The sequence below is a fragment of the Colletotrichum godetiae genome, assembly GCF_030913485.1.
Source record: "Colletotrichum godetiae strain CBS 193.32 chromosome Unknown BDP55scaffold_37, whole genome shotgun sequence".
Classification (NCBI taxonomy): domain Eukaryota; kingdom Fungi; phylum Ascomycota; class Sordariomycetes; order Glomerellales; family Glomerellaceae; genus Colletotrichum; species Colletotrichum godetiae.
Genome location: NW_026851285.1, coordinates 160,728 through 174,452, shown reverse-complemented (window position 1 = coordinate 174,452; position 13,725 = coordinate 160,728). Strand labels below are relative to the sequence as shown.

Here is a 13,725-nt window from a genome sequence, read left to right as displayed (position 1 = left end):
GAGGTTCTGCGTGGTGCGACGTTGCGCGTGTCTTGAAACGCAGAACCTCTAGCCCCAGGGGTGGGCGCGCGCCAGCGCCCGTTGAGACTTTGGGGGTTGCCGGTGGTGGTCCGTGTGGCCCGTTTCCGTTTGGGTTCATCCCAAGACACGGGACGGAAACACTGAACAAGAAGAAGCAAAGAGACGTGCCGAACAGCACATGTAACTAAGATGTGCAAAGGTCGGGGAGCGAACGGATGTCGTATTCCTTCAAGGGAGGTGGTGGTGATGTCTTGGTCAACACTCTCCCGTGGACGCTGGAAACCTTGCATGTTTCTTTGCTTTTTTTCCTAATCCGACCTACTACGTATTCGACTTTCCCTCTTTCTATTTCTGCTTCTCCCGTCTCTGCCTGCCTTCCCCTGTAAAGGGAAATAGTTCCTTCGAGGCCAGGGCGAAATGGCTCAGAGTTCTTCCGTGCACAACGCACCTTGTTTCCCAAACGGGGGTCTAATTCTCTTTAGGAGGGGGGGGGGAAACAAGTTATTCCATGGCACAGACTTGTTCCTCATGAACAGACATGCCATCCCAGCGCGGACCCCGGCTAGAACTGGCACACCCCTTCATTTCAGCTCATAATGAACAAGGAAAGGGGGGCCCGGGGAGGGTCTCCAACCGAGCACCTCCAACCGGGCAACTAAACAAGATTGAATAACAGCAACTGGAGGGAATTAGGTTGGCAAAAGTTGGCACGGATGGTAACAATGTTTTTGACGCTCAAACGTTTTTGATTTGTTTTTCTTTCTGGCGGAACTTCTCTCTGCCCTAGTAAATACAAGAAGTTGTTGTTGTTTACAACAAACAAAAGATTCCTAAACGTGTGTCTGAAGGAGCGACTAGAATGGTTTTGTCTGCCTCCACAACTGTGAGGAGATGGTGTACCCCAAAAGTCGTGTAAGTGAAGCTAAACAAGAACGAGACCAAAGCCCATGATACCTCAACTTCCATGGAAGGATGAGATATCGAAGCCGAGATAGGTCTCTCTCGCGGGGGGGAAATAGAGAAGAAACGCCTAGATTGCTCCAATTGCTCCGTTCTCTGATTGACCGTACGCCCCCGAGTTGAAAAAATGTTTCCAAACAAATTGGATCAATATCCCAAAAAACTTGACCTCCCCTGATCCCCCGCTAAGCCCACACACGTAGCCGCGCTCCTTGTGATGGGGGTATCTCTTTTTTTGTGCAAGTGAAAATAACAGATGATACTGGAGCTTCTACAAAAAAAGAAGTCCGCTCTCATTGTTAGGGGTCATAAAGTCGTAAGCGCACAGCGCGAGCCCGCGCGGTTGGCCGATGTAGTTTCATCGACGCCGCGGCGTGAACTCCTCTTCTTCTAAACGTAGCCAAAAAAGGAAGGCAAAAGATCGGATCTGTGTTCCCGAAGAGAAAGCTTAGTTGCCGATGACGAAGTCACGCTTGTAGTTGGGGGACTGGTGGTGGTCGTCGACGTCGCGGCGGGAGGTGACGCCGTTGTTGCCCAGGGTGCAGATGAGGTCGGTCTCGGAGGTGACCTTGGTCTGGACGTCGTCGGGGAGGTAGTAGGCGTTGTTGCAGGGCCACCAGTCGCAGCCGGAGATGGGCTCGTCGCCGCTGGCCGGCCACATCTTCTTGACGCCGTTGTGGTCGTTGGGGTTGACAATGGCGGAGACGTCAAAGTAGGTCAGGCCATTCCAGCCGTTGAAGGCGACCTCGCCGAGCATGCCGGCGACGTTCTCGGAGCCCTTGGAGACGGAGTACCAGTTGCCGATCCACTTATCGGGGATGTCAACCGTGACCTCGCCGCCAGCGGGGACCTCGACGGAGTCGACAGAGGCGAGACCGGAGTTGGGAGTGAAGTGGACAGTACGGGAGACGTCGTCCAGACCCTTGAAGGTGACGGTGTTGGCGGCAACGAGAGCGGCAGAGCCGAGGAGAGCGAGAAGGTTGAACTGCATTTTGAGTTGTGGAAAAGGGATTTGTTTGTGAGAGTGTGTGTAAGTGCCGGAAAGCGGTTTGATGAGTTGAAAATGAGTTTGTTTGAAAGGGTCCCGTAAACGTTGTCAACAACGGTTATACAGGTTCAAGATGATTTGAAGGTGGTTCTATGATATGCGTCTAGCGAATCTTGAGAACTGAGTTGCCCTGGATGGGTGTTGTGGTGATGGACTCGAGCTTGGTTTTGTGAGTTTGTTTCTGAACGGACCGGGGCCGTTGAGTGGATGAGAGCTTTCAAAGGAGTGAAAAGCTTCGTGTGTGTGAAAAGAATGCTGCTGTCTGAAAAGACAAAGTGTGAGGCTCGGCCACTGGAAGGATAGTGATGCGGGATGGGGAATCAAAACCGGGGAAAGGGAAGGTCTCGTGGGAACCGGACCATACTTATACGCATGTCAGAAGGATGTGGGAGAAAAGCCTGGAAAGGACTTGCTCGTGAGATGGCAGTGGGGAGCGGAGCCGGAGGCGTCAAGGAGTCAACAAGGACGTCCACGGGTGGGAACGTTTGTATACCGCGGTGGGGACATCAGCCCGAGGGTGTTTCCCAGAGTTACATGGAGCAGCCTCCATCGGAGAGTGGGCTAGGATACTTGGGCGCCATGATTGTAACTTGTACAAGTCGTTGTAACTTGTCAACCATGATTGGACGTGCCCGTGGAATTAATGGCCTCACCAAGCTCAGAGTTTTCGGTCTGGACCAGCACGTCTGCCATCCTTTTCGGCTCGAGAGCACTAGACAAGGTTTGAGCACAACGTTGTCCCGGAGTTCTGTCCTAGAGTTAGTAGTGTCCTGGATCTAGACGAGTGGTTCATGGATCGTCTGGAGCTGGAACAGGGGCAGCCCGCCCATAATGTTTTCAGAAACATCTCTAATGGTTCTTCGTTCTGTCAGACTTATTCCCAGTGTGTTTGCGCCTATTTCTGGAGTTCCAGGCTGTGTCTAGAGTTCCTTTTCGTTTCTAGCGTCAGGGCGCCCTCCGTCGGGAGTTGGCTGTGCGGCAGGAGCACGGAATCGACGCGGCAGTGTGTGCGGGTACCTGGCGCCAAAGAAACACCCACGGACTGGGCAGCAGGCTGTCGAGGGATTTCGGGGGCCAGGCGTGCCAGGGTGACGAAGGACAAGGCGTATGTATTTCGGTACACCGACGTCTGCAGGCTGCGAGTGCATGCTGGCAACAGGAACGGCGGCGGACGTCAGCCCTTGGTGCGGTTTTTTGTTTTTTCCTCCCATCCTGCATGTGCGTCAGCTTTCCGGAAGTCTGTTGAAGAGTGTTATTGGCCGGTTAGCTGCTGATTGTGCCTGGTACCTGACACTAGGAGACCTCTCCGCGTGGCGTACCCTGACAGGTTGGAGAGAACAAGTGGTAGAAACGCGCGATTCGAGGCAGCCCGGCGCTCCAGCACACAAATTAGCGCCGCGGCTCATGATTCGTAGCTGGTCAAGACCATTTCGGCCCATGACGGGGGCTTTCCTTGGACTCAGTGAGGTGTCGAGTAGGTACTCGGAGCAGGCCCCTCTCCCCCTCTCCCCCTCTCCCCCTCTCCCCCTTGGCCCTAAAGCTCTGGCCCCTGGTCGAGCCACGGACTGGTGAGAAGACTGGGTAACATGTGCCGGCCAGTACCGACTAGACCCCCCCTGCCATGGGACGCCGGGTTACGCAGCCGGACGGAAGTTGGAAGGGAGTGCGCGGGAGAGCCGTGCTGGCTATGCCTTTTGGGTGAACGCCGAGACGGCAGCGCGTGGCTTCAGTTCCCGCCGCACCGGTTCATCTGTACTAGAGAATGACAGGAACGGCCGATCAATGTGATGAAATGCAGGTGATGGACCAAGATTACCAGACGACAGCAACGACTTGTGCCAACGTGTGTGAAGATGAGATGACGGCCTCGCTGGCAACACACGCAGATGTATCCGGAGATGGAGACCAAAGCGCTCACTGGAGCAGACAGCAGAGAGGCCAAGGCTCACTCAGCAAGGAAAAAGAAAACACGATGGCATCAGTCGTTGGATGACAACCATCTCGGTTGGCAATCCTTCAGACTCCTGTGACGGAGGCGATGCCACGACGCCGGAAAATGCCTCTCTGTGCCCTGGCAGACCCCATCGGCGAGGAATCGTTGCTGGCCAGAAGGGCTTGGCGAGGTACATCCGAGAGTGTCCAGGAGGGGGAGAGGGGGGAAGAAACTTCAAGGAAGAAACGGCCAGACTGGAGGCTCTGAGCTTGGTGAGCGAATCGGGGAAGAAGGTTCAGCTCATGGCTGTCAACCTGGGCCGTTGGTGTGAAGTTGGAACCGGGAACAAGACACGAGAGCAAGAGGGTGTGAAGAGGGAGGGAAAGTGGGTTGTACCTGTCGATCACAGCCCAAGTGTGTGGTGTCCCATGCACTGTAAATAAGGCCGTACTGGGGACTGAGGGATGGTCGTCGGAGTGATAGATGAAATACGGCAGCTTCGCCTCTGTTACTAACAATATCTCGACATGTGGGCAGTTCCCAGTACTAGGCGGAGGTCCCCGGACACTGCCCCGATGTCTGCGGTCCTGCGGTCTGCCCCCTCCTCCTGCCAGGGACAAGTTTATTCACGCAGTGCCGCGCCCATGCTGTCAGTGCCTGCATATCTCGATGGCCTGAACTATCAGGTACAGTTAATTGGAACTTTCTGATTTTTAAAAAAGTTTCTTCCTGATAATTTTTCTGCCTCAGCCTGAGTCATCGATAGTGCCTCAGGCCTGCAGGGCAACGCAGCCTACTGCGTAGGCCTAACGCCACCAACATGTTGCGACTTGCGACTGCAGTTAACGACTCAAGTATCGCCGAGTTATCCATCCAGCCATGGACCTTGTTGACTAAAAGTACCGAGGTACTCGATACAAGAAGACGAAGGAAGAGGACGAGGTAAAAGCCGTGTAGAAGAAATTGCCAATTCAAAACAGTCAGTATTGAATAATTGGACTGAATAATTGTCCATAATATATAAGGCTGCAACTGCAAGGTAGTGTAGCAAGGAGGCAGAATAAGGTCATATCTAAGGTGTAGTTTAAAGTGAGAGATGTACTGCAAATCTCTCTTTACCGTCAGATCGGTTGCTCGTCTGTGTTGTCTACCCACTGGAGCATCTTTCCCCGACTTGGTCTCGGGCAGTAACAGACACACGTGCTTGCTTCTGGGATGCCATGGCCGAGTGGTAAGCAATGAGGTAGCAAGCTTTTGCTGCTCGGTGCCGCTGCACATTGTTTCCATTGTCTGGGCCTCGTCTGTAATGGTTGCATTGGCATGTCGCATATCCTTGGCGGCCCGTTGAGATGATCATTGGGACGGGGCCGTTCTCGACCACAGCCGGTTCCACTGATCATCGCTCACTTTCCGGGCAGCTCGCACCTGGGCGATACCTACACAACTTGTGATGAAGAGCCTGCAGGCTGCAGCAACGGCTTGTGAAGTTGTGAACCTGTGACTGCCAGCAATGAACATTGATCAGTCCCAACTGCCACGACTGCCTGACGTGCTAAGGTACTCTGCTGTGTAAGGCACTAAAACTGAAGCCTTGGGCTGCGCAGTTCGTAGAAGCCGGAGCGCAGGCCGCAAGTTTGGTAATCGGTACGTATCTCGCTGCCCCAACCATCAGATGCCAAGCCAACCCTAAACGGAAGGCAGGTCCGTTCGAGAACGGGGTTTCTGCGGGCCCATTTTCAGCAAAGTTCTGTCCAATGCAGGAACCGTGGATAGGACGGAACTCGGTTACGCCAAAATACCACGGCACCGAGACGGAAGTTGGAACCTTCGTCTTCTACGGAGTATCTCTCAGTAATATCCGTACCAAGGTACCTCACTCTGACGCATCCCGGTTCTCCAGTCTCTTCAGAGTCAGACTCTTGACCTTGCTTTACCTTCCGTTTGCGCCTTGGCTTGCCAACTGATTCATCAGCCAGTTTCTTACTGGCTTCTGGCCTTGGACATCTGATGTCGGAATTCCCTCACACCATCATCGCCAGAATCTTTCTCCACCGGATCCCCGTTGCAGTTCTGTCGGTGGAACACCGCAATCTAGATTCCTGGCGTCGGATTGTTCCAGCAGCCCCCAAGCAGCATCACCATCTATCGGGCCAGCCATCCAGCCTTGGAAGCGGATTCAGTGTCGCAAGAGCTTGCCGAAAAGCTCTTAATCATTACGAAGACGAGGCCGGAGACAAGCTGTGACCTCATTGTGCCCATCAAATCCCCCGCCCTCTGCCCTATGTTGGCTCTAAAGCTCCTCCTCCCCCGCAGGCCATTCCCACAACCGATCCCAATTTGCCATCCACGGATACCAAGAAGTGCTCGCAGATTTTGCTCCTACCACACGAACTGCCGGGGAAGAAAACCTTTCACGTCCATGTCTTCATGGTTGTGGATATCTCGCCCGCTCGTCTACCCACCGCGCGCGTCACCGGTGTCGCAACGGCGAAAGACCTTCGCGACCGAGGTCTGCCCGGGGCCTTTCCGTTAGACCCGAAACTGTTACTTGCTTGCAAAAAAGAAACTTGGCGCCAAAGACCGTTAACACCATGAACCATGAACCTTGAACCTTGAGGCGGGAACGCAACAGAGGCCAACTTTGACAATAGGACTCCCCGCAAAATTGTAACTGTTTGGTGGAGGGGCAACTCTCTGCTTCAGGTGGCCATCTCTCAACCAAGTCTGCAGCAAATTTGGCACTCTCGTTCTGGAACTGGCGAGCACCAGGATCGTCTGCTGCTGTTCTGATAGCTGCCCTATCAGTAGGGTCCTTTGAATCGGGTTTTTTGCGTACGGAATACACCAATTCATTCTACCCATCCCCAAGCGCGAATTTACACGGCTGGCTTTTTGGCTGATGTTGAAAATCGATTCTACACACCAGAGGACGACGCGCGGGACTATCTGACTTACAAACAGCAGCATCATGCGATGTGATAATATGCATGCCAAGTGGTATTGCTTCTATAGCGACGGCAGCGACGAGCCCTGCCTGGATAGGACATGGGAGCAGTGTTGGTGCTGACTCTAGCACTTGGACATGCATCTCTCGTTGTTGTTCTCACCATTGGTCTTGTCTTTCTTCGCTCACGCGGGATTGCAACAATTTGACTTCGAGCCAGAAGTTCTGCCTGATTCTGTTTCAGTCAACTCCTTGTCGAAGTCATCTACGAGTTTGGAAAATCTATCGGAGTGCTTGAAAGTCACATGGGCAAGTGCTGACGGACGGTTTTCTTTTTCGAGCTTTCAACGTGTTAGTCAAATCGTCCGTCCAGAGATTCACAAGCATTCCAAAGCGTCAAACACAGCCTCATCGGCCGCGGCGTTACCATCTGCTCAATTGGCCTCAGTCAAATCACGAGGCTAATTATTGAACCAGCCGAACCCGCCGGCCTTAGGTGAGTATGCGACTGGGCAATTGGCGGGCAGCATGGCCTTGCGGCAAGGCTACAGACGCGAATACGAGGCATCTTCCTTCTGTGAAGTTTTCTATTTTCCAGCTTTCTTTGACAGATGTTCAGCTCCCATCGTTGAATCTATCATTCCGGAGACATTACTAGCCGGGTTTTCACGATGCGTATCCAAAACTGGAGGCATGGTGATTGATGACACGAGCTGTCACCGCTCGACCCCTACCATCGCATAATCACTTGCCCAAAATGATCTCAATAAAGTAACATGGCCCAATAGGAAGATAGCTTCGAGAACCAGATCCTCAACCCGTCTCTGCTGTTTTGCCAGCCAGAGCGATGGCACCATCCCCAACCAGGCATGACAGGGCACGACTTTCTCGTATCTTTGCCGTCCACCCCGCCGGGACGGAGTCACATTTCTGCCTCATGGCCACATCTGGCACGGCGGTGCGCGCCACCTGCAAGGTGCGTACAGTCATCAACACCAGCTGCCCATCAGAATCGAGACGCAAAGGACCGAATTCGGGGTTGGAGGGCGGGCAACTATACGCCCGACTGAGCAAGGGCGGCGATGCCCGGCTAGATCGTTTCTCATGGCGAGGCAAACATCCTAGGCCATGTAAGCATCGGTTCCAAAGCATTCTTCTGCACGATGAATCTATTCACGCAGAAACGACCCCGCTCCCGCGATACATAAGGGGAACGAACGCCCGGCTTGGCTATGTTCTATCGTTCTGAGCGCCATTATCTATAATTCACACATCCGCCTCTCACCTTTGCTCGACTTGCAGCGTGCCTTTGGCAAACATACCTTCGCTTGAATCAGAGAAACTCGCTTCCAATATACGATGAGATCCATCCAGCTGTTGTCTACAGCAGGGCTCGCAGCCTTTGCGCAGGCTTGGGGGACTGATATCAGCACCGCTTACACGACTGTGGTAACCACAGCATACGAGACATATTGTCCGGTAAGTTCTCTTCAAAAGAATAAACTTCATTCAACAGTCCAGGACGCGAACCTGACTTGAATATAGTCGCCCACTACCTTTGTCCACCATAATGTGACTTACACGGCGACCACGGCAACGACACTTACCATCACGAGTAAGTTGACAAGACTTGGTCAGCATTTGCCGCCGTACTGACCTGAAGAACAGACTGTCCTTGCACCATCACCACCAGACAACCCCCGCCGTACACCACGACCAAGACGATTTACCCACCGCCCGTCAACTCCACGTCGTGCCCGCCAGAGATCACCAGCACGACGATCAAGACCATCAAGCACACCCCGCCTCCTAAGCCAAGCTACCACAACACCACCGTGATCGAGCACACCCCCAAACCTCCCAAGCCTACGGAGCACCCCTCGCACTCGGAGGAGACGCCCAAACCGCCTAAACCTACCGAGCACCACCACCATCCCAATAGCACCTCGACCGTCGTTGTCGTGATCACGCCGTCCGCCGAGACCATCATCGCCAGCATCACCCCCGTCACCCCCACCACTTCCGTCACCAACCTCCCCACTAACACGCCCGTCGGACCGACGACCACCAGGCCCGTCACGGTTCCCGCGAATACGGCTGGGATGGTCGAGGTCGGTGCCGGCGCGGCATTGGTTGCTGTCCTATTCGCCCTGCTGATTTGATCCAATATTATGGATTCGGGGATTTAATCCAAGGCGAACAGGGAGGGAGACGATATACTCCTTAGGAACAGAGAACGGAGTATACCTGACGAATTGGCCTTTTTTTTTTATACTTTCATCACCTTCATTTACGGCCGGCAAAAGTTGGGAGAGGTGAACACACCGGAGAATCATCTCGGCTCTTTTTAAGATACCCTATGGCAAATTTTTGAAGTTTAGGACACAACGGCGGTCATCTGGCGGGAGTATAGGGAGTGTTTTGCCATATTGGGTTGCATACAGTCCTTACGAAGAGATAATGGTAATCATAGTTCAGAAAGTGGAAGTACTCCATCATGGGAGCTCTCCACCAAGAAACAAGACAATCTTTACAAGAAAGCATCTTACATTTCTCGATTAGGGATTTCATTCCTCCCTCAGCTGATGTGTCCGATAGAGAGAGAGAGAGAGGAAGAGGGAAAATGATAAGAGCCGCTGCAGTGAACAATGCAGTCTTCACGTCCGCCAAGATTCAATAATTGCAAAGTCGCAGCTGACCGCATACACCCTCCCATTGAACTGCGAATGTGCCCCAACCAAAAAGGCCAGGCAACGAGCCAGACACATACACCCACACAAAGAAGCCTCTCTAACAACTACACCAGCACGACCCGCCCCCGGCATGGTCCGGAAAAGGCAGAATCTCTGCTGCGCCAGAGAGAAGCATAAGAAATATAGCGCCCGTATAGTGTATCTTGCGGCAGCGATGGACGGAATGGGGTGATTGATGGTTGAGACTAGAGGTCAGATCAGAGTAGCGGGTTTTTGTCGTTTCCCCTCCCCCACTGCCTCTCCACCGTCTCTTCATGCACGCTCTTCGTATTCCACACCACACCCCCAGCAAAAAAAGAGCCAAGCACGTGGTTCGCGGGAAAAGAAGAGGCTTGCGTCAATCACGTAGGTACGAAGCGGGCGTGGACGTAATCGTCAACGTGGGTAGTAGGGGTTCAAAGACGGGTTAGGCGTGGGTGGGTGTTCTCGTATTCCGCTTTCACGCCCAATCCAACCGCCAATCCACCCCGCCTTCTTCACTCGTCACTATGTATTAGTGTCTGGTTCTCCTATAACGTCTAATACGATGCCCCCCATCATGCTATACGTTGTAACCTCACTGACCGTCATGGGCGGCGGTGGACAAGGTGTTGGGGGGCCCGATCTTGAGGCTATGTGGAAGTCTTGGGATCTTTATATGGGCGAGGGCAGTCAGATGCGGAGGGGAAAACATGGAGGCGGGGAGAGTGCCGCGGGGCCGGCGCCGGATTTGGTCCTGCGATTGCGCAAGGTTAGGTATGATGAACCTGCCAGTCTCCCTTGCACTTATATACATGTGGGTAGCCTTGTTTCCCAGGTCTCTGATGGAATTCACGACGCTCGAAGCATTACAACGTCCTAGGTTTCCGAGGCAATGTGGTATCTCTTTATTTTACGCCCGGATACTTGAACAATCATCATAAGCATAGTCCCTCAGCACTCCCTTTTCTTCGCCTCATCTATTTGTGGACGCTTGGTAGACATGAACATGTAGTGTCAACGACATTTCATACGACACTCAATGTTCTCGACACTATTGGCTTTTCGGCTCCCGTTAGCGCGGGTTGCCCGTTTGTTGTACGAGTCGTTCCCCGGAGCCGAAGCAATTCCCGGTGCTGCCTTTTCTCGTGCCAGACTCAGGGACTGACGCCCAATTCCGCACTTCTGATGCGCACCCTGGCCTCTCTCACCAAAGCCTTGGCCTCCTCGACCTCGAAGCCATCTTGCGTCAATTCAGTCCCCAGTCGGTTCGCTGTCTTGTAGTCCGCCGTCCGCATGGCGTGCTTGGCGAGCCACATTCGCGCCTTGCTCGTCGATGCCGTGACACCAGTTCCCTCGTTTCCGCCCTCCTTGCGGCCTTCGCCATTACCTTCATCGTCAGATGCGCCTGGTGAGTCGTTGTGTATGGCGATCGAATCGTTCAAGACGTTGTCCGCGGCTTCCCCGCCCTCCTGAGCCAGACAAAGTTCCATGTAGGCTTTTGATTCCTCCTCTTCGCCGAGCTGGTCGTACATGCTCGCAATTTGGAAGAGCAGCTCCGGATCCAGGTGACCCGTCGCGCCTCTGCCATTGAGCAGATCCCCTCCGCTTCCGAAGCTGCTCCCAACGTCGTAATATGCGTCTGCCAGCAAAGCTCTCTTCAACGCCTTGATACCATCCTGGTCACGGCCCATCTTTTGCAAACACGAGCCGACGGCAAGCCACATCTTGCCATCCCAAGGTCTCAGTCCGGCTGCCTTTTTATAGTACCATAGACTGTAGGTGTGCATTTCCAACATTTCGTACGTCTGGCCGAGGCCGTACCAAGCTCGGTAGTCCCGGCGATTGACGTCGACGGCGCGTCGGTACGATTCTATGGCGGCGTGGGTGTTCTTCAGCTCCACGTACTCGTGACCCATGAGTGTCCATGCTGACAGGCATGTTCGGTCGAGGGTCAACGCTCGGCGGAAATACTGCACTGCCTTTTCGTGCATGGATAGCAGTGAGTAGTAGTTGCCCACCACCACGCAAGACTCTGGCCGGAACTTGTCGATGCTCGAGCAGAGGTGCGCAAGGAAGGCAAGTTTAGGTCTCAAGTTCATGACGTAGAGAATATTGGAGTAGTGGTCTAATGACTCTAGCCGGTGGGGATGGAGAGACAGCAATCGACTGAAATGTTGTTCAGCGGCAACGAGGTCTTTCGAATGATATGATAACATAGCGTTGCATGTGAGAAGGAAGGATGAGTTTGGGAATATTCCGAGTAGTGAATCCAACGAGTTGGCGAGTTCGGGTGTAGCCTGGTAGAGCTCGAGCGAGGTGTAGAGGTGCCAGATGAAGGAGAGGATGTTTTGCGGGAGATGCTCGGCAATTCGACTCAACTGTGCACTCGTCAGTGTTTCCAGGTTCTTGGGCACATCGGCAGAACCAAAGACTTACGTCGTCTATCCGGGAGATGAGTTGGGTCATCTCCAGCCAGCAGCCCCAGTTCATGGGGTACAGGTGGACACTTCGCACGAAGTAGTCCATCGCCTTGTCTTCGTTCTTCTCCTTTGCGAGCACCATGCCGTATCTGGCCTCCAGTCAGCAGTTGCACGCTTGAGGACGAGGGAAGGAGAAGCATGCCGCCTACTCACAGATACTCCAGCCAGCCCTGGCTGCCGAGGATGTCTCCGTCATCTGTCGTCCGCTCGTCGAACCAGTTGCTGAGGAACCGGCTGACGGCGTTCAACTGCTTGTTGACGATGTTGCCCAAATCTTGGGGTCCCATGACCATCTCCGAATCCTCGTCTTTGCGCTTTTCCCCGGACATGAACTTTGCATACAGGGCGAGGAATAAGCTCTTTTGACTGAGCCGGGGCAGCTCGGTGCTGCTGCCGCCAGCTGCCCTCGTCGTCTCGCTGTCCCCTCTCGTCTTTGTCTTTGACTTCCCCTTCGACGCCGCCGACGGCCCATCCGCGTTGGAGCTCAAAACACCGGATAGTACTGAATCGGGTAGGAAGACAGCAGCGCAGCGATCAAACTCCCTTGAGTCAAAGAGGGTCTTGGCGAGTAAGTATTTGTTGATCTCTTTGGCTTCGAGGAGGGCTTCTTCGGGATCGGCATTCACGGTGAAGACTGTCGGAACGTACTGGGCATCGGCATCGGCGGGGTCGGCGTCGTTCGAAGGCTCGGGTATGGCGTTGAGAAGCTCTGCGGCCCTGGGATCGAGGTCAGCCGTGGAGTCTCTCTCTCGCAAGGGGGCTTTGTAAAGCTTGCCATTTCGCAGAGGAGTATAGACACCGCTCGGAGCACTTGACTACGGCATCCTGCAGAGACTCGCGGAGTTGTGACAGCTCATTCTCGTTGAGTGACATCTCTGCGCATCCTTAGCCAAAGGGCCAAAAGCTGAGTCGCTCGGTCTTGCGCTTCCTGTCGCGTCGGTTCCAATTCGTGGGGAAGTGAATCGAAGCAACGTTCAATTGAGCGCCTTAGTTCAAGGTGCACAACAATCGCTTCTTAACTTGACTGTCTATGACCTCAAGGCGCAAAGGCGAGGACTGCGAGACGAAATGCAAGGATACAGGGCTGCGGGAACTGGCGATGCGAGTGTTGTGATTCCTTGTCCTGACGTAGTAAAGCTCAACGGCAGAAAAGGAAGCGGTCCGCCCAGGATTCCCACCACGCGCCGGGCGCGACAACGCTAAAGTGACCTACGGTGTACCTGGCCGCCCACGGTGAGCAACACAGCGTGTGCAGCCAATCCAATAAACTTTGGTGAGCTTAGGTAACTGGGACCCCGCCACGGTCGTGAAGCGGAAGTCAATTGGATGTCGTGGGGCGCCTGTCATCCCGAAACCCCACTTATCCCGGCAACATCAGGGACCGTCTAGGAAATCGCCCCCCCACCGCCTGCCAAAATAGCAACTGAAGATCGGATGAGGGGTACACTTTCTCATCTTGTACGAGTTGGCTCTAATTTGACGCGGGCGCATTAATTTCGGATTGCTATCGCAAACTTGCGTAAGTAAATTTCCCAACCATCTTCTCTCTTACTCACTCTCTCGCTGCCATTGTTCGTCCACCTTTGTCTCCTTGATTCTTCCTTCCCCTTCCCTAAACCCCCTCT

At 53.8% G+C, this 13,725-nt stretch overlaps 3 protein-coding genes across 3 annotated transcripts; 1 reads left to right on the top strand and 2 right to left on the bottom strand.

Annotated features, from left to right (window-relative positions):
- Positions 1-1,429: 1,429 nt before the first annotated feature.
- Positions 1,430-1,972, bottom strand: BDP55DRAFT_558254 (DNase1 protein; the record flags this gene model as incomplete). Its single annotated transcript, XM_060569782.1, has 1 exon — positions 1,430-1,972. The coding sequence occupies one exon, from the start codon at positions 1,970-1,972 to the stop codon at positions 1,430-1,432; it is 543 nt and encodes a 180-aa protein (XP_060426548.1).
- Positions 1,973-8,265: 6,293 nt separating this feature from the next.
- On the top strand, positions 8,266-9,068 carry BDP55DRAFT_634811 (uncharacterized protein; the record flags this gene model as incomplete). The annotated part of the gene is made up of 3 exons (XM_060572714.1): positions 8,266-8,385; positions 8,452-8,521; positions 8,575-9,068. The coding sequence occupies 3 exons, from the start codon at positions 8,266-8,268 to the stop codon at positions 9,066-9,068; spliced, it is 684 nt and encodes a 227-aa protein (XP_060426547.1).
- A 1,569-nt stretch (positions 9,069-10,637) lies between these two features.
- On the bottom strand, positions 10,638-13,136 carry BDP55DRAFT_246644 (tetratricopeptide). The gene is made up of 4 exons (XM_060566249.1): positions 12,876-13,136; positions 12,254-12,817; positions 12,057-12,189; positions 10,638-11,998 (listed from the first exon to the last, which is right to left on the bottom strand). The coding sequence occupies exons 1-4, from the start codon at positions 12,971-12,973 to the stop codon at positions 10,775-10,777; spliced, it is 2,019 nt and encodes a 672-aa protein (XP_060426546.1). The 5' UTR covers positions 12,974-13,136; the 3' UTR covers positions 10,638-10,774.
- Between the last annotated feature and the right edge of the window lie 589 nt (positions 13,137-13,725).